This window comes from Phoenix dactylifera, chromosome 3 (assembly GCF_051530095.1).
Source record: "Phoenix dactylifera cultivar Ajwa chromosome 3, Ajwa_hap1_PhDact_Kaust_v1.1, whole genome shotgun sequence".
NCBI lineage: Eukaryota > Viridiplantae > Streptophyta > Magnoliopsida > Arecales > Arecaceae > Phoenix > Phoenix dactylifera.
The window spans coordinates 50,906,712-50,929,550 of record NC_143192.1 but is presented as its reverse complement, the minus strand read 5'-3'; the positions used below and the strand labels follow the sequence as shown (position 1 = coordinate 50,929,550).

The window sequence follows — 22,839 nt, the reverse complement described above, 5'->3', positions numbered from 1 at the left end:
TGCATGGTCTTTTATAGGCAATATCTCTGCTAATATATATATATTTTTGGGTAACACTGGCCCATGCATTTCTAATCACATGCATTGCACGTGATGCGTAGTTCTACGTTCTACACGAACCGCAGCTGGTAGAAGAATCGCTTGGCCTGCAAGTATGCGTCCGCCAAAAGCAATGGGAAAAGAAGGGATAAAAAAAAAGAGTAAAACAAACAAGAAAAAAATACCGTCTCAACGAGCACAGATTCAATCAATGGCACTAAGCCACATACCTAATGCCAGTAGGTCCTGCATAATTCAAGTCAACGTTTCGATAATTGTTTCGCTAGAAAGGCTGTTCGGCGTTTGCTCTTAACAGCTAACGCATGCACGGAGAAAAGGTTCAACCAAAGGTTCATCCATCACAGCGCCCAGATTCGTCTGATCCCATACCAACGGTGGAGCCCTTGAGACCACCTCCAAATATAACGCCGGCGCCGGGACGAAAGTAACCTCCGCCCTTCTTCGCCTGAAGGAAACGCCGGCTTTAAATAATAATAAAAAAGAAAGGAGAAAAAAAAGGCGAAAGAAGAAAACGTAAGAAGCCGAGTTAGGGTTTTAAAGATTTCGTCCCGAAACGTTTCGATCTCTTCTCTAGGGCGGGACGGAGGTCGATCCAGCCATGGCGGGGGCTCTCCAGTACTTGGAATCGCAGCGGAACGCCCAGCCGGAGCTCGCGGACTGGTACAGTGCCCTGGCCGACTTGTACCAGCGGAAGCTCTGGCACCAGCTCACCCTCAAGCTCGAGCAGTTCGTGGCCCTAGCCGTCGTTCAGGTCTGCCCTTCTTCCCTTCCTGTTTGCTAGGGTTTAGGATCTTTCTGTAGTTACGTTAAATCCTCTTCTTGCATGGTCTTTTCAATGGATTTTGAGAAGATCAGGGTTCTCTGCGCATTTCTATCTTTGTTTTGGTTTGTTTTGATTGGATCTATGTGAAACTGTTGGTTTGCATGGTAAAATTCAGAACTTTTGTGGTAGTGGACCTCTCTATTTCCTTTTTTTTTTTTTAAATTTTCTAATTTTGTAGATCTATTGCAGTATAGATTAATAGAAAAGAACCGCTTGGTGTCCAAGAAGCCTCTAATTGCGCTCTAAATTTGACCTTGTTTTTTGGGGTGTGTTTGTCCAATGGTTCTCTTGTATGGGGACAAGAAACCCTTCAAAGGTTGGCTTTTGAGATGCTGGGTAACAGAACTGTCTTGAAGACAAGGTATTATAGTCCCTAAAAGCATCCCTTTCCGTTATAGTCCCTAACAGAAATATATAACAGTCTGCGACCAATTGAATTATGTTTCAACTCAGAGAACGATTTGATACTATTCTGATTGTTTAACAAAGGGTACTTGATATAAGTTTTCGGAACCTGTAACTAGGTCAGTTGTTGGTTTTGCTTTGCTAGACATCTTCAAAGTGTATGTAGAACTTCAACAGGCTCTTTGGTTGTATGTCTTTTCAAATTTTTCATCTAGTCCTATCACGGGGTTGTCTGTAATTGTTGTTTCATATTGTAAGGTGAGAATTTGTCCCCTGGCTGTTTGAAGTTTAGCTTATCCCTTATAGGATCTGACTAAAATAGCACGACAGTCTTTCTACGCACTACTCATGGAATTGCCTTAGGTAGGAAAAAATCCTATGAACGTGGCCTAGGCCTGACATATGCTATCTCTGAACATTCATTTGATGAGATTGCTTACCTGAATAACTTGTGGATCCTTCACCTATGAGCAGCCAAAGAGGATCTCCTATTTTCATACTTTAAATAGCCTTAACATGTGAGAATAATGGCCCGATCCAAGGGTTCAATCCTAACTGGGCATTATGATCTGAAATCTTAGGTGGGACCTAGTCTTTTTCAGTTTGGGCAACAGCCTTATCCTCAGCCATCCAATATGGAGAACTTAATTTTTATATGCTTAGTCAGGTTTTTGGGTCTAAAGACCTTATCACTCCCAAAGCTCTGTCACTTGAATTGGCTAATGAGGGACATACAACTCATGGTCACAATGGTAGGAGTTTATAGATTCAAACTAAAGGAAAGGTTCGGGCCATTGTTTTTCTGTTAACATGGATGCTAACGATTTTTTTTTTGATGCCCTTAGCAGTACACCCTTGTGAAGTTCACAAGTTGGTATCAACAACTACACCATGAAAATAATGGGCTCGATATTGTCTATATCCTTTAAATCTATCACTAAATCAAAGAGTCTAGCAGTTAGTTTTCTTTCATGGCAAAATTCCCTAGTATTCAGATCCATAATAAGCAAGGGGATTTTTAGGAATCTAGCATGAAAACAAGAGGCTCTTAGTGGAAGCAAATGGTGCTCGGGAAGCTACAGGCTTATGGAGTTTTTGTTAAGTTGATTTTAATCGTTGATCTGTTGTATCTTTCTTTTAGATATATTAGTCGTGGCTTTAGTTGGTTTCAGAATTTATTCGACCGAGGTTAAAACATTGAAGAGTCATTTTAGTGATTAGATGAATGTCTTGGAGCCCTTTCAGTGATTAGGTGAATATCCTGGAGTCATTTTAGTGATTAGATGGGGGATGATGTGGCTTCACTTACATTGAAAGGCCACATCAGCCCTAATTAGTTAGTAATGGGGTCCCATAGGTAGGCAATTGCCTTAGGAGGGATGCCTCTTCCCCTCTTTCCTTCTTTCTCTCTTTGTAGGGCTTCCCCCTTATTGAGAGAATTGTGTCTCTCAGGGGAAGAGAAGAGGAAGAAGAGGGAAAAGGAGAGGACCTGATCTCTTAGGGTGAGAAGCCTTTCTCTGCGGGGGCCATTTTTGGAAAGATTGAAAAAGGTGGTTCGGCTGGATCTATGTAATAATTGTGATAAAGATTGAAAAGTAAATACATTCTTTAGAGAGGTCTGGAATTCTCTTTATTCCCTTTTCTTCTCTTTCTTTGTCTCCATCTTTTCTCTATTTTTGTTGTTGCTTTACATCTTAACCTAATATTTTTACTGATTTACTGCATAACTTGCTGAGAATCTTTTTATTCAGCTGTTATAATGCTATTTAACTCTCGGCTCCTGTGCTGGTTCATTTTCCTTCCATGATTCACTATCCATATGTTAATTACAGTTGAGGTTTACTCCTGTATTTATTGAATTGTAATCTCTGTTTTGACGTGTGCTGGAATTTCTGGACAGCCATAAAACCTATATTTTTGTTACAATTGTGCTATGTAATCTTGGAACACCCTAATCTAGTGGTTCCAGCACTCTTTCATGGATTTAGTGCCTGTATCAGTGTGGCACCGTTGTAACCTTTGTTGTGAAATGGGCCTTTGAATCCCTTTTTGAGCATACTTAACCCTAAGATACCATCAATTTTCTATGACCATGCACTTTCATTATTCTTGTTTCTGGTGCTTTGTAAGAGTACATTTATGCATTGCATTACTTCTTGGTCTTTGGATACTTTCCATTAGAACAAACTGTCACCTTGATTATGGGTGCCTCTTGCATGCTCGACATTTGACAATTACTTGAAATGAGAGATCACCTTGTTTTCTATGGTGTACTTGTGTTTTCATCAACAAGTTATGCTCCATTGCACTGATAAAATGTTATTGGAGATTTTACCTTTTATTTTAAAACATTCTTGAATGCCTTGGCTACATGAATCCTTTTCTCCATTCTGTTCAGTTTAGGGCCACACTTTCTGAAAGATGTATAGATATGAGGTTCTTCCTTGCTACTTCTATATGTGTCAAATCATTCCTTTGTATAGGGATGCACCAATATGAAGGAGTGATTAGATGCATGTAGAAGGAAAGAGGAGTAGAGATAAATCGAGGATCACGTGGGATGAAGTAGTAAAGAAGAACTTGTTATCTATACATTTTATAGAAAGTGTGGCCCCACCAGTATGAAGATGTGATTTGATAGATGTAGAAGGAAAAAGGGGTAGATGTAGACGGAAAATCACATGGAATAAGTAGTAAAGAAGGACTTGATATCTATATATCTTTCAGAAAGTATGGTCCTAAACAGAGTGGAATGTTATAGGTGGGATTATCCTAGTTGAACTCGATACATGGCTTGGACATGATTCTACATTTTGAGAAGCTTCGTTCAAAAAAAAATGCTATATGTGACTCAGCTTTGTTATTTGACATCAAAAGTACCGGCAAGAAATGCATCACTTTGCCTAAGGCCATAATTGAGATGAACTTTCTCCAAATTGTCATGCCTAGCTTATTAGATTTTTTTGTCAATCCCTATGTTTGTTGTTTATATTTGACCTTTAACATTCATGTTCTATCTCGACATTCTATAGATGGATTCCTGATTCTTTTCAGTGAGATTCATTTTAGTGCATGACTGAAGGATGAGAACATTGCATATATTGGTGATCTGCCCCCCCTCTCTTTTTCACTTCTAGGAGAGGTTGGGAGGGTACTCTGATCTTGGTCCCTGATAGGCTTTTAGCGGGAACATAAACTCTATTGCGAGTTAAATGTCAAAATGTCCATTATTTTTTTTTTGGTAAGCGCATGCGCTGTGTCAACTAAATTTCAATCACGGGCCTTCTCATGATTGCCTGGTAGGATTCCTTGTGCATCTCATTGCTTTTCAGCTTAATGCCATTTGTTTCTTCTGTATGGTGTGAGTTGATATCATTTCTTGATTAGTCGTGAAATCTGTTTTGATGTGTTCTGAACTCTAATGGACTTTCTCATGGTTGCATGGAGTTTAGGACTCTCAGATTATTTTGCCAGAGATATTTTGGATTCAAATATGTGCCTTTTGTTACTTCATATTATGTACTTTAATATGATTTGCTGATTAGAGAAGTCTGTGTTGATGTGTGCTCAACTCAGAATTGTGGGCCTTCTCATTGTTGTGTAGAGTGCAGGATTGTTGTAGAATAATCTTGTTCATCTTGTGGTTTTAGACAGAACTTGTTCTTTCTGTAGGATGTGCATTGCTAGTTATTTGCTGATTAGTTGAACAATCTATATCATTATGATCTGATATCAGAATCATGACATAGGTCATTTTGAGTAATTAATATTTTGATCTGGATATCACAAATCTCACAATCTTGGGGTTGAGAAGATTAGTGCGGCTGTTAAGGTGAGATTTAGCAAGCTGCTAATCTATCATGTCATATTAAGGAATGAAAAACTTTTATGTTTCATTGTGTTGTCAGAGAAGTTAAGCTAGAAAAGGTCTTTTCATATGGTTTTGCTTTCTCTAAACCAAATGTTGCTGAAACAGACACTACTTGGCTTGCTCTTGCAAGAGAAGTTCTCTGGGCCTTTCTTTCCTTGACTTTTGTTTTCAACCGTTTGTTAATTTATGGGTAATAGAAAGGTTGGCTTCCATTTAGTGCCATGCCATCTATCTAGTTTTGGTATGATTCATGCCATATAATCAATTAAAAATCTGTAATCTGGAGGTATTGCGGGCAGTTAAGCAAAGAAAGAATATTCTGAATGGTATTTCTTGCGTGAATTAGTTCTGTCTCTTTTAAAGTAAAATATGGGAGTGCTTTTCTGAGGTGTAAATGATAATTTCTTTAAGGCCTCCCATATACATTTAGTGGACAGAGAAATGAATGCTTTTAAGTGTACCCTACTCTGGCTACATGCTTTATTTGATACATCATCCTCTCTCTCGCCCTCCCTCTCTTTCTCTCTCTCTCTTGCCCCCTCTCCCTCTTTGCATGCGCGCATGCATGCTTATCTTATTTTAGTTTATTTTTGTTCTAGTCATGTTCGACTCTGAACAAATGTTTTATCTTGTGCTCACCTTATTCATTTATTTATTTGTTTTTCTATTTCTTTCAGGCGGGTGATGCTCTCATACAGCTATATCATAACTTCATTACGGACTTTGAGACAAAAATCAATCTCCTGAAACTTGCCCATTTTGCTGTAGTAGTTTCACGTCAGTATTCAGAAAAAGAAGCTGCAATAAGTTATCTTGAGGGTGTAATTGAGAAGCTGCATGCTACAAAGGAGTTACGAATTGAAGAGCCTATATTATACGTGAAGATGCAAATAGCTGCATTTGATCTTGAGAAAGGGAATCAAAAGGAGTGTAAGAAACTTCTAGAAGAGGGGAAGGCCACACTACATAGCATGACTGATGTTGATCCTACTGTTCAGGCTAGCTATTACTGGATATCTTCTCAGTATCATAAATCTTGCCAGGAATTTGCTGAGTTTTATAAGAGTGCACTTCTTTATCTGGCATACACTACAGTAGAGTCGCTTTCAGAAGCATTCAAGCTGGTAAGATTTTTGTTGGTATGATAATTCGGATGTTGAATAAAATGAAAATGTCTTGTTTTCCTGGATTTCTAGAAATTCCTTTGATGCTGTCCGTTTTCAACCTTTCCTGAGCACCAAAAACACTTTAGATTTTATGTTGGCTTTACTATATACTTCTTTCTTCAGCCCATTTGCTTGCTAGACTTATTCTCTTTCTTCAGTTCTAATTATATAATGCACACTATCGTAGAATGGAATTGACTGATATATTCAACAGTTGTTGTGTTGATCATCCTGAATCTTTCTTTCTCTCTCTTTATTTTAAAAGTAAATTGGAATTTAGTTATAAAGAAATTTGTGATAAATGAGCATGTGGAATCTAGTAGCGTACCATAGTCCATGGAAGATGCAGATCTTCATAGCATGCCACACTCCATGTAAGATTAGTTTGGATGCGGATTATAATCTAAAACTTTCATATTCTTTGATTTGATAATTATGACCTTAAAGTTAAGATTAAAGAAAAAAAGACATGTGATATGCAACAGATCCCTCCAGTGAAAATTGAAATTCCCCATTGCTTTGTCCCATCATCATCATCATCATCCTCCTCTTCTTCTTCTTCTTTTGCTTGTATATTCTTGATGACCTTTTCAATTGTCTTCTTTAGCTTATATATTTTCAATGACCTTTTGGATAGGGTTAAGTTGGAGCATGAGCTTGAGTTGTTGAAAAATCACCGTCGGAAATAACAACTTTTTACATGCATATATTATTGTGAGATTTTGATTTCATTGTTTCTTTAAGAAGCATACATGAAGAGGAGTCAAGTGGTTTGTCTTAGTATTATATGATGATTAAGGATTCTTGACTCCATCTTTTTTAGGTATTTGGTGCTTTGCAACATCTTTAAGGGTCTCTTTAATACATAACTTGTCCTTAGAATATGCCTTACCTAGTTAATAGTGAGGATTTACGAGACTGGAGAATGGCAAGGTCTACAAAACTGGTATTGAGAATTGTATCGGTATATTATTGGTTCGGTTTGGTATGATCGATATTGTATGATCGGTACAGTATGAACATATCCTATACCGAGACAGGCTTCTAGCACTTGTTCTCACTCCCAGCCAAGGTACCATCCGAAATTGGGCAGTACGGACTGTTTTACTCAATTCAGACTAGTACGGACTGTTTTACTTAATTTAGACTAGTACGGACTGGTTCGGCGTGTATGCCAAACCGAACCTCAGTATCGTAGTAGTACCTTATTGGTACGGTATGGTATGGGGTGGTATTGGTCTATATGGGATGATATGGGTCAGTATGACAAATCTTGGAGAAAGGATTTAACAGATTAGGGAAAATTTGAGGTGCACAATCCCTAAAAGAAAGAGATACCGAAAATGACCTTTTAAAAGGAATCTGTTATCCCTATGTTTTTGGGATTGTGTGCTCCAAGCCTTTGATGATGGACAATGTATGCTGGCATCCAAAGAGCCACTAAGGTGTGACCGAATATTCAAACATGTAGAATCAGGAACTCATATGTCTATATTTTGCTTCTTTTCATGTCAACTTAGTACTTATATACGGATCGGTAATACTTGTTCAATCATGTCCAGCATTGTTCAAGTTTTTGGTAGTGAAAGTGTTGTAAGCAAAATATGTTCAGTTAGTAGTGTCATGCTGATCATCACAAGTCACAGCTTTGGATATTTTGTAGCATTATCTGCATGTCATTTGTGGCCGGATAAATTCTGCTATAGTGGTTGTATAAAGTGTGTTATACTAACCAGTGCCCTAAGATTTAATTTGTTTTAAGCTGTGGCCTATTTGTAATATGAGTCTTAAAATTTGATGATCATTTATGCAGCTACACAAGTCCACGAGTCCATGTATTTGCAAAAAATGCTAATATGTAGAACTTTTCAAATTATTTAATCTTATTGTTCTAAACAAGATAGAAGTTATACCAATTCCATATTCTCCCCCATATATAATTTTGGCTTATCATCATGTTGTTATGCAAGGTTTCAAAAAGCAGCCACTGTTTGTGGGTGCTCAAGGTACCACTTGGCGCTTAAGCCTTAAGGGGAATGCAGCCACTTGGTGCTCGCCCATGTGGCTTGTATTTTAGAAAATGTTAAAATGTAAATTACTTTAGTATTAGATAAAAGAGAAGAAATGTTTGAATGGCCCAATCAAACATAAAAATAAAACAAAGAAGACGAAGGGTTACATATCCAGGGCTTGGGCTTATGTGGGCCAGTTGGGAACCCAACTTGTGACCTATCTTACCCTTTGCAGAGTGGTCATAGGGCTGCCTATGTATGTGCATCCGCATAGATTAGCATTTCAGAATAGTAGTGTTATGTTAATGTGATTAAATGTTTTGTTAATTGCTGGATGCATAGTGACATATATGTGAGATCTAGTGCTTAGATATGCAAAATGAAAATATGACAATCTTGTTTTTGAATTTTATGTCCATTTAATGCTTAATTGATTATGAACAGATTTTGCTTGGCCTTGGCCGTATAATAAATCACCATAATTCATGGAATCTAACTACGATTCAGCGCAGGATCTTCCATCCTTGTAATAGTATGTTATCAGGGGTTAATTTATTTTTACAATACTTTTTAACTATTTGGTGGTTTGGTCAATGTAGTCATTGGTGGTCAAAAGATACTTAGCCATGTCTAAATGGCCTTGTTAAATATTACTTGCTCTTTTATTGGTTATAATAATTTGCAACTTAGAAGTCCATATCTGCTCACATGAGCAAGTTAACAGAGATGCTTAGGTATGCTATAAAGTCTTTTAGTTTAATTCTCATTAAATGTTATACTTTTGATCTTTTAATTTGTAACAACATAAATTGGTAGGAATGTCTGAAGGTTGGCGCATTTGGTCATATTACCCAATTTTTAGGTTCCATATCAACAATCATGGGAACAAGTGTGTAAAAATGACATATAAGCTAAGTATTCTAATTTTCTTAAGCACATGAGCGCTAAATATGTTACTGTCTAGCACAGGGTTGGACTAGTTGGAGTCTGCACCAGTGTGGGTCAAGCAACAACTCTTAACTCCTTTTGTTTCAATATAGGCTAATTTCTCATTGTGAGATGCATATCTTGGTTTTCATCTGCTTAGTACTCGACGATAAAGGAAACTATTTCCTTTTTCTTATATTGTGAATTGGGTGAAGTTCAACAGAAGTCATGATTCATATATTTAATGTAACTACTATAGTCTGCAAACCGATTTGTTGATTTCCTTTAGGCCATGTTTGAATGCTCAGCTATAGCATCTGCAGATAATCTTGCATGGCTGAGAAAGGATTGAGGTGGTGAGTCAGGGGATGGCCGTTTAGGCAAAGCATGTGTACCGCGAAGCTAATAGGGCAGCAGATTGGGTAGCCTCTTTCGTGGCTAACCATTTTGGGGAGACTATTTGGCTAGGGGAGAGGGAGTTACCTGGTGCGCTCTGGAACTTGTTGTGTTTTGACTTTTTTGGGTGTATTCGTACCTGCTGTGTATGACAGATCCGCTTCAGCAAAAAAAAAAGAATTGAGGAGAAACAAATAGAGAAGAGAAATATGAGTAGTCCTTGGGAATCATAGATCATGTTATTCCTTTTTTCAGGATAATTGTGTCACGCCCCAAATCCGGCCCGTGACATGGCTGTGCTACCGTAAGCTATTGCCCATAATAACACGAAGCCACAATGCCAATTCATATAAAAATATCATCTTATTTTGTCACGTCCCAAATCCGGCCTGTGACACGGTCGTGCTACTGTAAGCTATTGCCCATAATAACACGAAGCCACAATCTCAATTCATATCAAAAATATCATTTTATTTATAGAATGTTTTCCAAAATAGAACTATACAATGCTCTAAAAGTTGAACATTTAGAAATAATTTTATAAACCCTAAAGTCTTCAGGCTTCCTGCTCCTAGCAACCTTATTTATCTAAAAGAAAAACAACAAGAGTCATATGAGCTATGCGGCTCATTAAGTAACCATGCACCATCTTACCGGATCAAGCATAATATTTCACATGCCAATGCATTATTTATAAAAATTAACAGTTATAGCAAAGTAAAGCATTTCATAGATAATATATCCAAAACAAGTCACAAAGCAATACATGCTCAATCATGCAATTTCATTAAGATGGAGATGCAATGTAAAATTCTGCTATTATTTCATGCTTTAAACATCGTGCTCTCAGATGATAGTGCAACTATGGTCATTATAACCCGTAACAGCGCCATAATCTTTGCCAACTATTATAACCCGCTGGCGAAGGCCGTTGGTCGAGATATTATAACCCGCTGACGAGGGCCGTACATAGCAATCTGAGAGTTTGCAAATCATTTCATACTTTTCATAAACCATACGTCATAAATAGATTAGAAAATGAATTATGCCACAAACATCCTTTTCATGCAATTTTCAACATAATCATATTTTGTGTATACACCATATGGTAGTATTCATGAAGGATGCCATTTAATCAAAATCATGAAGTACTTGCTAACTTATGCTTGATCCTAATTTTTAATAAAATGCATAATCAGTCATATAATTTATAATTTTATATCTAAAATAATTTCAGTATTTCAAAATCAATAAGATTTGTGCTAGGGTCACTTATCTCAATTCGCTCACAAATTCTTAGGCTCGGATGACAAACCCATAGTACCTAGCAATATCATAGTGAATAGATTATTTGCCACTCGTTCATCATTTTTCATTTATTTATTTTGTTATTTTATTTTATTTAAATATATTTATTTATTATCTTAATATATTTATTTATGTATCTATTTTTTTTCCTTTTCTTTTCTTTTCTTTTTCTTCTTTTCTTCTTTTTCTTTTCTTTTCTTCCTTTTCTTTTTCTTTTCTTTTCTTTCTCTCCGTCCTCACTTTTTTCCGAAGCTTTCTTTTTCCCTTCTTCCTTCTTCCTCCCGCAAAGTAAGAAGGGCGCACTCGGGAGGGAGGCCCGCTGCAGGCGTCGCTAGCCGGCCGCGACGCTTAATGGTATCGGAGTGAACTCGGGCTATAGCCTATGTGGACTAGGGAATACTGCAGCACGGGTTGATGGAGGCTGACCATGGGCCTATTGTGGTGCATGTGATTAGATTTGAATGAATTTAAACCCTTAATCTGACGAGAATGTCAGGACTTAAACGGAAGGAGTATGTAAGGACCCGCGTGGGCATGTTTAGTCCCACATCAGTTATTCGCCGAGGAGATCTTGGGTACTTATACAGGACTAAGGAACCCAAATAATACCTTCCGGCTAGCTATTTTGGGTGAGGTCCTGGATTGTTACAAATTGATTTCACTCAAAAGCCAATTTTCATTATTCCTAAGGTCTAGGGATAATTGGTTCCTAACAAGCCTTTTTTGATCGGTCCCTTCTTTTTGGTGTCTTCCTATTGCACTTTCCACCTATGTGATCTTATCCAGCATATATTTTGTGCAGACATCCGAACAGGGCCTTAATTTAAGAGACATTAAATTTTTGTAATTTTTTTACTCCTTTCTATTCGTGGAGTAAATCTTGCAGCCTCTTTATTCCACCAAAGTTCTTGTTGCTTTAGTTATTTAATCTTTCACTTAAAAATATTGAAAAGCAAGTTGTTTAATGTACTAATGCTTGTCGTCCTTACTTGACTAATGTTTTACTTGTTTTATGCGTTCAGGATTTGGCATTTGACCTTTCCCTTTCTGCTTTGCTGGGTGATAACATATATAACTTTGGGGAATTGCTTGCCCATCCAATTGTAAGTGAAAGCTTTACATAAATATTATGTCATTTTTATGCAAATATTAAACATTTAATTGTTTATATTTGTGTCACAGAAACTTGTTTGGTTCTGTGCTTATAGGAAAAAAAAGAATTCAATTGATAGCGTTGTATGAAGTGATACATCTGGACTTGTTAAGATTTTAGTTGCATTTTTATATTTTTATTCAGGCAAGAGGGATTTTGTTCCTTGTTAATCTCATGCTTCCATGTTAATTTGTACTGTTCTTTTTGTTTGCATTTTTTTTTCTCCTCTATATGTTAGTTGTAACAACAAAGAGTGGGTTTAGTTTGATGTTCTACCTCGGTACTGCATTGACAATGAAGAAATTTTACTCTGTCTGGATACTGCATTGACATGAGGGAATCTGACTGGGTTCAGAATTGTGTACCCATCTTTCTTGATGTGTATTTTCTATATATATTGTTTAAATTCATATATGCCTGTAGTAAACTAATAGATAATTTAGCGAAACACATAAAGCTAGACTTTTTTAAAAGAAAAATCATTGTTTTTCTCATTTGCCATCACAAATGGGAAGAATTGTATTTACAAATATATGTATTTTGCTTACAGATATTGCATGGTAGTACATGTATATATGCATGCAGGCAATGCACACATATTTGTGCATATATGCATGCAATGCATGTTATGGGGTAACAAATATATATCTGATGAGTATGATAGTGTGTTTTCGGGTTTTAGGCCATGTTTGGGCTAACCTTAGTCCGCTGCATCCAAATGTTTGATTTTTGTTATGATAATTTTTGATTTATTATTCCAAAACTTTAGAAACTTTCTCATCCCGTCCCTTAGTTCTAGGGCTGCAAATATTATAGATATAAGAAGAAACAAATTTCAGATTTGATTAGATTTGAATATTTATCTTTTTCCACAACCAAAACAGTGAGAAAGTAGAAGGAAAGAGAACAAGGGGTTGGATAGAGGAGGAGAAGAAGAATAGAGAGAAGAGAGACAAATCTCTGCAAAGAAGTCATTTCATTCAATAAAATCAATCAATCATTCATGATTTGTGACTCCCCATGGGTACGCATTTATAGATACACAAAGCAATGCTTAAATGATGTTTTCTGATCTCAAAAGGAGTACCAACTTGTTATGGACCAAAGATTTTAATTGACATTATGCGACTCCAAGTAGGACTCCTAGTCAACATAAAACTCCATTATACAAAAATAATTAAAGAGTTTCTAATATTAATAAATTTATAATTCTATAGGATCCCACATAAAAGACCATCAAAGAATCTTTTGAAATCACAATCCTAATGAATTTATTTTTTTTAACCTAATAAAAATAGTATTTTTAGATGATAATTCTGCTCATAATAGGACTCAAAAACCCACTAGAAAAAAGCTCTAAATATTAGCATGAAACTTCCAATAGTATAACATGACCTTTACTACCTAAGACTCGATAAAATTAGAAAATTAACTAAACCTGCTTCGGACATAAACTACATCACTTTCCAAAGGCTATTTAAAGAAATATCAAGTCACATGGTGAATATCAAAATAAAAAAGAAAAGTTATTGAATTATCTTATTTGCATAGGTCATGCCTGTGTAGTAAAGTCCAAAGTTGTGAGTATTTTTTGAAGTGTGTATATTAAATAAATAGTAAAACCAAGGGAACATTGTAAGTATTTGGAATTTCAATAGTAACTTACAGTACCTATCTGATTATTCTTGTTATCATAAATTAAGGGTTTAGTTGTCCAACACCTAGCCAATCTTTCTCAATACCGTGTTGTACTAAAACTTGTGACAAGCATTACAATTTATAAGGTCAATAAAGGTCAAAAAGAAATAATTTTTTTCTTAATCGTGCGTAGAGGTGACAAACTAGAGGAGCTGAAGAGAAGAAGGAATAAATGAACATATGGAAATAGAGATTAGATCTGGATTTGGCTTAGCATTGACAATACTTGTCTAATAAAGTTAAGCTAAGATGTTTTAGTTGGTTGTTCTTGATTGACTTGTAATTTTATTGTTGTGATTGAGGGTTGCAACAATGTATATCAATGGGAAGACGTGCAAACGGGGGCAGAGCCAGAATAACGTTTCTTTTTTGATGAGCAAAACCAGAATGCCATATCTACAACTTAAAGAACATTGTGTTGAATATAGCCTAAAAGTGTTATAGATCATTGTACTTTTTTCTTTGGGGTGGGGGATAATTATATTGGGTTGATATGAAATTTTTTAAAAAAATACTTCCAATTAGTATGTGAAATCTTGAATAATTCCTAGCGAGCATGGCCAATATGGGGCTTGCAACGAGTTGGTTTGCAAGCAGGGAGAAATTCAGTGACAAACTATAAATCTGAGTATATAAACTTATGATATACATTACTAATAATTAGAAAATGTAGAGGACTAAATAAAGTCATATAAAATAATTTATGACATTGTTATGAAAGAAAATGTACCATATAAAAGAAAATTCTTCATAAAGAAATACTTGTGGTGTTAATGGATAATACTTAAAGTGTGAAACATCAAATTTTGTATTAGTAATGGAGGTAAAAATTCTTAAAGAAATATTTGCGGTGTTAATGGAAAGTATTCAAAGGGAGAAAACTCAAACTTGTATTGTAATGGAGGTAAAGAGATTTTCTCACACACACAGAGAGAGAGAGAGAGAGAGAGAGAGAGAGAGAGAGAGAGAGAGAACATCTAGGAATTCTCTCATATGATCGAGAAATGATATTTGGCTGGTTTACTTGAATACTAGTGCCTGTCAATTTTCTTATTGATTTTTTTTGGCAAGGAGATAAGTTGGATTGTCTAATAGATTGGGCTCTAATATAAATCTTAGTTGAAGAAGTGTTTATCTGGGAGGAGGGGCCCAATGGAGGTGGCTGTGTATATGACTTCCCTTTGATAGGAGGGGCCACAACCAAGATTCCAGCTCAGATGTAAAGGATTTCTCATATTGAGTGCAACATCCACGGTGGAGATTAGCCCAGCACGGGGCTTGGTCGTATGCACAGATAGGAATGATAATGTCTCCTCGGATGCATGCGCTGCATATGGCTGGAATCTTGGCAATAATGATTGAAATTTTGTCCTGGCTAGGCCTCACTTTATAGCCCTGAATCATTTCCGGTCAGGTATATGCAACTTAATGTCTTGGAAAACAGTTTGAGCACCAGAATTAAGTGGGGCTGGCACCTAAGTGCTTTGCCAAGGACAGGTGTTTTTCATTGTCAGGCGCTTAGGTGGCTCAGTGGTGCTAAAATGGATGTCTAATTGCCCCAAACAATCAGTGAAACTGGCTCAGGTTGATTAGCATCCTGAGTTTCTGGGCTGGATTGAAGTCATAAAGAGGTAGGTGGAAGGGAGAGACCTAAAGAGAGGGGGAGAAAGGTGGAAGGCAATCAAGTTCAAGTGAATGCTATAAAATGGCAGACAATAGCACCCCCCCCCCTCCTTCCTTTCTCATACCTTTCCCTTTCCCTCCTCCTTCCCAGCACATGTTATGCCCATGTATGTCTATGTTTTCTAAATTATTTTCACTTTCCACCAATACTCAAGAAGATTTATATTGTTCAGACACATTTTGTGAGATTCGACACAAGTATCGTCTATGGTTATGATATGACTGCTGTGCTATGTTATGTATGTGCCTTAATTTTTAGTTGTCTTGGCTTTGTTTAGGTGAAATCTATAACAGAATTTTGCATGGTTTTAACTTTTCCACATACTATAGTTCCTTCATGAACAGCAGTGTTTGGATAAAACTTCCAAAATCATATGCCGAAATTTTCTCTACAATACATATTTCTCAAAAGCGCAGCATCACTGGCTGTTGAATGTCTTTGTCTAATGTTCTAAAAAATTATCCTGGTTTACTTGCAATCATATTGATACCAATGAGCAAGTCTTATTCACACCTGCTAGGGCATCACATCTCTGTTTTTTTGGCATCACATCTCTATTTTTTTTCTTTTATGGTTTTGCCTTCATCAACTGGAATGGCAAAAATATCCCATTTTTTGTAGGGTGAATTCTTTGTGTTTCTCATTCTTCTATTGTACACTGTTTAGATAGCTACAAGAGGTTTTTAAAAGGGTGCAAAAATGTAAACCTTGCAAGTATGACCATCTGATCCCATATCTTCATATGTTCTCCTGTTTGTATCACCATCAGATCCCATAATAGCTTCACCATGCATTTTGCACATGCCCAATTCTAGTCTCCAATAATTGATAATCACAGCAAAAATTAATTGCTTGATCTGGTTAGGTTTCATTGCAAATAATTCATTGCCATACATTGCTAAGGATAGCCATATCAACCACCTTTTACCCATTTTGTTATCTATTATAATCTCCTGTCATTCTCCTCATCAAGTCTGAGCCTAATGCATGGGCCATCTTTAAATTCGCTGTGCCTTGTTGATCTAACATGCATTATTTCCAGATTACCATTATTCAGCTTCCATGAAGTGGTGTTTTTTTTAACTTTGCCATTGTTTCGTTTTGCTTGTCTCAAAGTTCTGTTTTCTAGAATTTTCTTCTTGTAAGCATCACTGCCTAAATTTACAGACACAATTTTCTTATGATATTCAATGGCTATAGAAGACATCATTATCCTGAAACATTGAAAAAACACAAAGTGAAAAGGCAACTCTTGCTCGGTTGCTGTATTTTACTTGTTATTCTATTTTATTTGTTCCTTATTCTTCAATGTAGTATGAGGAGACAAAATTCTGCTAGTGCATGAAAAGAAACATTTTATCATTTTCTCTGGCAGCAAGTATAGATTTCGGTGGAAACTCCATATGACAGGCAAAGATAGAAACATTTGAAAGTCTTGACTATGTCTCCAAGAAAAAAAATGACAATGGGTTTCTTCCAAGACATTCTGTGCTTTTTTGCATGTTTTATTAGTAAAATGTTAATTTCTTTCTTTACTTTTGTTTGCAATAGTCTGCTCTCGTTTTATGGTTGATATACCTAGTCTTTTATGTGCCTTGTCACTTTTTGTCTCCCACTATATAACTCTGAATTCAAATGCCCTATGTCCTATTAGATATGTTGAGCTTGTGGTTTGTTTTGCAGATCAATAGTCTTCTTGGAACCAAAGTGGAGTGGCTTTACCATATACTCCAGGCATTTAACACTGGCAATCTGATGCGCTATCAAGAACTCTGCCGTGTTCATAATGCTGCTTTGAGTGCACAGCCTGCGTTACTAGAGAATGAGAAGAAGCTACTTGAAAAAATCAATATTCTTTGTTTGATGGAAATCATCTTTAGGTAAGATCTGCTATGCAGTACCAAATATGCATGTTTTACAGTTTTTCTAGAGTACAATACAGGAACCTCAAGTTTGTCATATTTATTTTTTTAATTTTATTTATTTATTTTTTGTTGCTGCTTGATTCGAAATGTTGCTATCTTTTTCTTTGCAGTCGGCCATCTGAAGATCGAACCATTCCATTAAGTATTATTGCCGAACAAACTAGACTTTCTATCGAAGATGTGGAGTATCTTCTAATGAAAAGCCTCTCCGTAAGTTATACTTTCTGCATTTATCTTTGTTGGCTGGGCAGGGAGATATGCCTTAGTGGTCATTTTGTTAGCTCATGCGAAGAAGGATCAGTCTTTTGAAATTCCCCAGACTAGAAAAAGTGGGGAGAGAACTTTTGGCAATGGGATTTGTATTCATTCTAGGGCACATATTAGTCAAACAGCCAAAGCAAATGTAACCTCATTAAAATTACACATTAAGCCCTTTCATCAGTTTGATGTTTAGATGAATCCATCCTCACTTTTAGTTGCTACTGTGGAGTAAGCAAAAAACGCCGTAGGTGTTATTTGTAGTTTATTTATTGCTGCTTATGTCACATTGTATTAATACTTTGGATATACTAAACAGGTTCATCTTATTGAAGGCATAATAGATCAAGTTGAGGGCACAGTTCATGTCTCATGGGTGCAGCCAAGGGTTTTGGGAATCTCACAGATCAAATCCTTGCGTGATCGGCTGGATGCATGGATGGGCAAGGTGCATACAACTTTGTTGTCGGTTGAAGCAGAGACGCCTGATCTAGTGGCATCATGATGTGCTCTGTCGCCTCTTCTTTACAAGCTCTTTGCAACACCTTTAAGTCACAGAAGCAAGCAAAGGAAATAGTGCTGCAGCCCTTGTCCAAGTCCTATCTCTTTGATGCCTTGAATTTTTTTGTGCACGAGGGGCGGCAGCTGAGAGCTGACCTGAGGCCTGTATTTTTTAAATCTTTCAGAGAACTGTTAGAATTTGAGATATGCTTACAGAGATGGAGGACCATATGTTTCAGGTCAGCGAACACTTTCAAGTCAGATCATCTATTTCTTTCGTGATTCAGCAATGATGCATGTTAGACATTAATGCGAGACAAATGCTGCTCACTTTCTCACACTGTTTTGTCGTCATAATTATTTGAATCATTGAATTTGTTGTTTCCGCATGTGCTGAATGATGGGAACTGAATTTGGATGTTTGCTGCCATTTAGTAGAAATACAGTTAGTAAGGTTTTTGAGGGATTATGAAGATGAAATCTAGTACCGGATAAGGCATTGTTAATAAATTGAAAAAAAAAACATCTCTGCCATGTTTTAACTGCACTTGTCTCAAGTTGCTTCTCTTCTGTGATTCAGCTTTGTGGGCTATATATTGTTGCCACACAAAAAGGTGGTATTTCACATCTTACGGTGTTGGAATGTTTGCATGGAGATTGGAGAAGAGGACGTCTGTCATGCAAACTTAGGTTGCTCTTTCAGATCATTTGTCAACTTGAGGGCACTTTATACGGTATTGCGACAATGGTAGAATAAACTGATATTATAATTAAGTGTTATGCAGATGGCAGATGAAATTTGTGCTGCAACCAATAGCTGTTAGCTCAGCTGCTTGGCACCTCTCTCGTGAATGCTTGCTCTCAGAGAGGTCCAGGGTTTGAAAACCGATGGTGTCACATTTACCGCTATATCATTCAAAACAAAAAACTTGTATCACTATATATTATAGATATTGCTCCTTGGATGGGTATTTCTGGCCTTGATTGCCATGTTCAATCTTGTTTGCATAGGTAAACTTTATTTACTCGTGTGTACGGGCTTGGGCTGCTGCCACTCAAGCTGGTTGGGTTAATTGGGGGGCAAATATTAACCCAACCCAATCTAATATCATGTTGGGATTACTCTAATCTTGCTCAATCCTAAGCTATTTCTGGGTCGGGTCGGGTTGCGTCAGTCATGTCGGGGTGGGTTAGCTCATGTTAGTTGGTTTAGCTTTAGTTGAATAAGAAATTTAAGATAAAGAGAAAAATTTGGGATGTTTTTATTAGATCAACATGTGCTGCATTTAGGCCTTAATCATTCATCAATTTTAGTAACATTTATATAATTTAACAAATAAACTATATGAAATAGAAACATGATTTATTGTTTGTTTACTCATTTGTTTATTGGGTTTGGGTTGGGTTAGGCGTGGCTTGGGTTGGGTTAAAGGCCAAACCTCATCCAATCCAACATAATGTCAATTTAGGATATTTGAACCTAAACCCAAGTCGAATATGCAAAACCTTAACCTAAGCGCACTTGATTAGCGTGTTGCGTGGGTAGGTTGGGGTTGGTCCAGTCCAAGTTGCACCTCTCTCTTTTGGCTAGGATTTGACCCATGCTCAAGTCACCTAGGTTTGTTGAGTTGGGTCAGCTTTGAGCTGGGCTTAAGGCCTGGTGGAAAAGTGTTCAGCCCAGTTATAGAGCTAGAACAATATAGCCCCAAACAAAACGGGCCGGGTGCGAGCACGACCCAAAGCCCGGCTCATAGCCCAATGAAGTTCGACCCATCCTTAACTACAACCCTTACTATACTCCCCACTCACTGCCTGCGGGCTCGGGTTGTATTTTTGTGTGTGAAAGATTGATCTTCTTTTACGGCATCAATCACTGGATCAGCACATCTCTCAAAGCATTTTTAATTTTTCTTCATCCAGGCCATTGCGCGATGTAGCAGTTGACATCAGGAAAAAAAGGTAGATCATTCTTTTGTGTAAAAGATTAGGGGTGTGCAAAAAAAAAGGCCAAACTACAAACCCAATCTGAATCAGTCTTTTCGGTTCGGACCATTTTTTTGAATTTTTTTGCATAAATATTCTTCTAAATATCAAATTTTATAGGAATGTCCTCTTAAAATTGATATTTATATGTATATCATCGTAAACACTTATTTTGCTATTCTATTCTTTTTTATCTTTATTTTTTATATATACCCATGCCATCTAACGCTGTTAAAAAATTAACGGTTTTAAATGAAATGTCTAAAATATTCTTACTGGGTCGATGTGAAAAAAATATTTTTAAGACAATTATGATGGAGGACAAAAAAGTAATTTCAAAATTTTACATTATTTTTAATTAAAATAAATATGGTTTTTATTAACAGCGTTAGAAGAATCGTTATATTAGGGGTATTTGTGTAAAAACAACATTCTATGAAGGTACAGAAATAAATATAAATTTTAAGAGGGTATTTGCGTAAATTTAAATTTTTAGAAGGGTATTCATGATTTTTTTTTTTTATTTGGTTTTGGTTTGAGAAAGTCTTGGACCAAAAAAGTTTGATTCAATTTTGGTTTAAATTTTCTAAAAACTGATTCAAATCAATCCAACCCAACTCAACCTGATACATTGTAATATACAAATATATATATCCAAAACAAACCAACTTAATCCAACCCATATATATATAAATTTTTTTTTATTTTTTTTATTTTTTTTATATAAAATAGAATATTAATTTGATAAATTGAATCGAACCAAACTGAATTTTTTGGATCAGTTTCAAGCGATTTCCGTAGATGGTCCGTTCGATTTCGATTTTGGTTTTAGAAAACTAATTTAAGTCGGTTTAATTTTGGGTTTAGCTCCAAACCAATCCGATCCCTGCACACCTATATAAAAGATAGCAAAATCAACTTGTTCTTATGGAGTACAAAATCCTGAAAAATACAATAATTGGTGGGTTTTGGTGAATTCTTATGAAGCCTTCCTGTCTACATCGGTTAACCGTATTATGGTCTAGTGTACAGACATCGGTTAACCGTATTATATACATCCAGCAATATTTGAAGTAAATGCTACGTGCAATAGTCTTATAGGTTTCAATCCAATCATCCAATAGTGAAATTGCAATGCTCTCTTGCGGTGGCAGCCAAAACTATTTGACTTCGACGGTCTTACATGAAACACCCACAGTCCTTGAGTTTTTTTAATTATTATTTTATTTTTAAAAAAACTAGATAATTATTCGAATATCGATATATCCATAGAAATCAAAAAATAAAATATTTAAAAAAATTAGAAAGATTTATCATGGAGTTTTATAATATAGTTTCAGCATGGCTGGCTACGTAAATTACCATCTAATCAACTGCACTATAATTTTTATTTTATTTTAAGAACTTTAGTTCAGTTTCGATTTATCCAATCTGACTCAATCTGACCAAGTGTGGCATACAAATATATATATCCAAAACGATCCAACTTGCACTATAATTATTATTTTATTTTTACGAAGAAATAATTGATGATATGAATTTCCTCCATTCAAAACTCGAAAATTCAGACTTTCGGCTAGGATAGGATATACGCAGTCCTCTAGATCCACCAACCCACTTACAAATGGAGTTAGGTTGGCTTGGGTTTGCTAGAAATTTTAAAGACCACCAAACTAGTTGTGTTCTTTGACTGAAAACATCATGGCAAGTCAACTACAATTATCAGACCAACAATCCTTGCGTTGAGCGGTTGGCAGCAATTGGGGTTGTTGTGTTCTTCTGATTCTCTCTCGAAAGCAGCCCTTTAAATTGCTGAAGGAAACATGCGAACTACCCCATCCTCCTTTTCAAACTGGTTGTTATACCATTTGTAATGCAAGAAATATATGAAAATAATATGGTTGGTGACAAATAAAGTGGGGTGGGCCATATAATTTATGATTCTAAATAATTGCATATATATCTGTTTGCATGAAAGTTCGTATCCTATGTATTTTGGGAGAATAATTTAGGAGATTGAATGCTCGATGCAGTAGCGTGGTAGGTTTTAAATGTGCTAGGAGAATAATATTGGCTGTTTTCTAGGCTCGTACGAGGGCTTGTATACAATAGAAGAGGGCTTGGAGTGGACATCTTTAGTTAATTTGTCAGATGGATTCCTTAAGACACGGTTCATGTGCTATAGAACAAGAAACATGGCCTAAACCATAAGCTGAGCCAGCCCAATAGGAAATCTGGACCAACTTGGGACCAATAGTTTCTCACCAAGTACATTTCGGATTAACCAAATTGGCAACAAGTAATGCTATAAGGCTGCCCTTGTGACAGAAAAATAATCTCGATTCTAATAGCGCGCAGCATCGATCACGCTATAATTATTAATAAGTTAGTCGAAAATTGAATTCAAAAGTATTGGTTGCCAAGTAGAGAAATATAGCTACCAACACAAACTCAAATTACAATTAGATCGATGCAATCCAGAATGACTTTATAGTATAAAACATCAATTTCATCTCCTTATGTGGCTTGTGAGTGTGGTCATGCAACTCTTTATTTGTAGAGTTATGGGTTGGATCCAGGGCGCAGAGGGTTGAGATAAAAAATAAAAAAAAGGAAGGCGGTTTTGGTTCAGACCGGCTTGGCTTTGGTCCGAACAAAGCCGGCCCGCG

General features: G+C 36.4%; 1 protein-coding gene across 1 annotated transcript; it reads left to right on the top strand.

Moving 5' to 3' along the window:
* The first annotated feature begins 409 nt into the window (after positions 1–409).
* LOC103708011 (26S proteasome non-ATPase regulatory subunit 13 homolog B-like) lies at positions 410–18,525 on the top strand. Its single transcript, XM_039118497.2, has 6 exons — positions 410–811; positions 5,837–6,283; positions 11,991–12,071; positions 17,187–17,383; positions 17,539–17,638; positions 18,006–18,525. The coding sequence occupies exons 1-6, from the start codon at positions 659–661 to the stop codon at positions 18,189–18,191; spliced, it is 1,164 nt and encodes a 387-aa protein (XP_038974425.2). The 5' UTR covers positions 410–658; the 3' UTR covers positions 18,192–18,525.
* Positions 18,526–22,839: the final 4,314 nt, after the last annotated feature.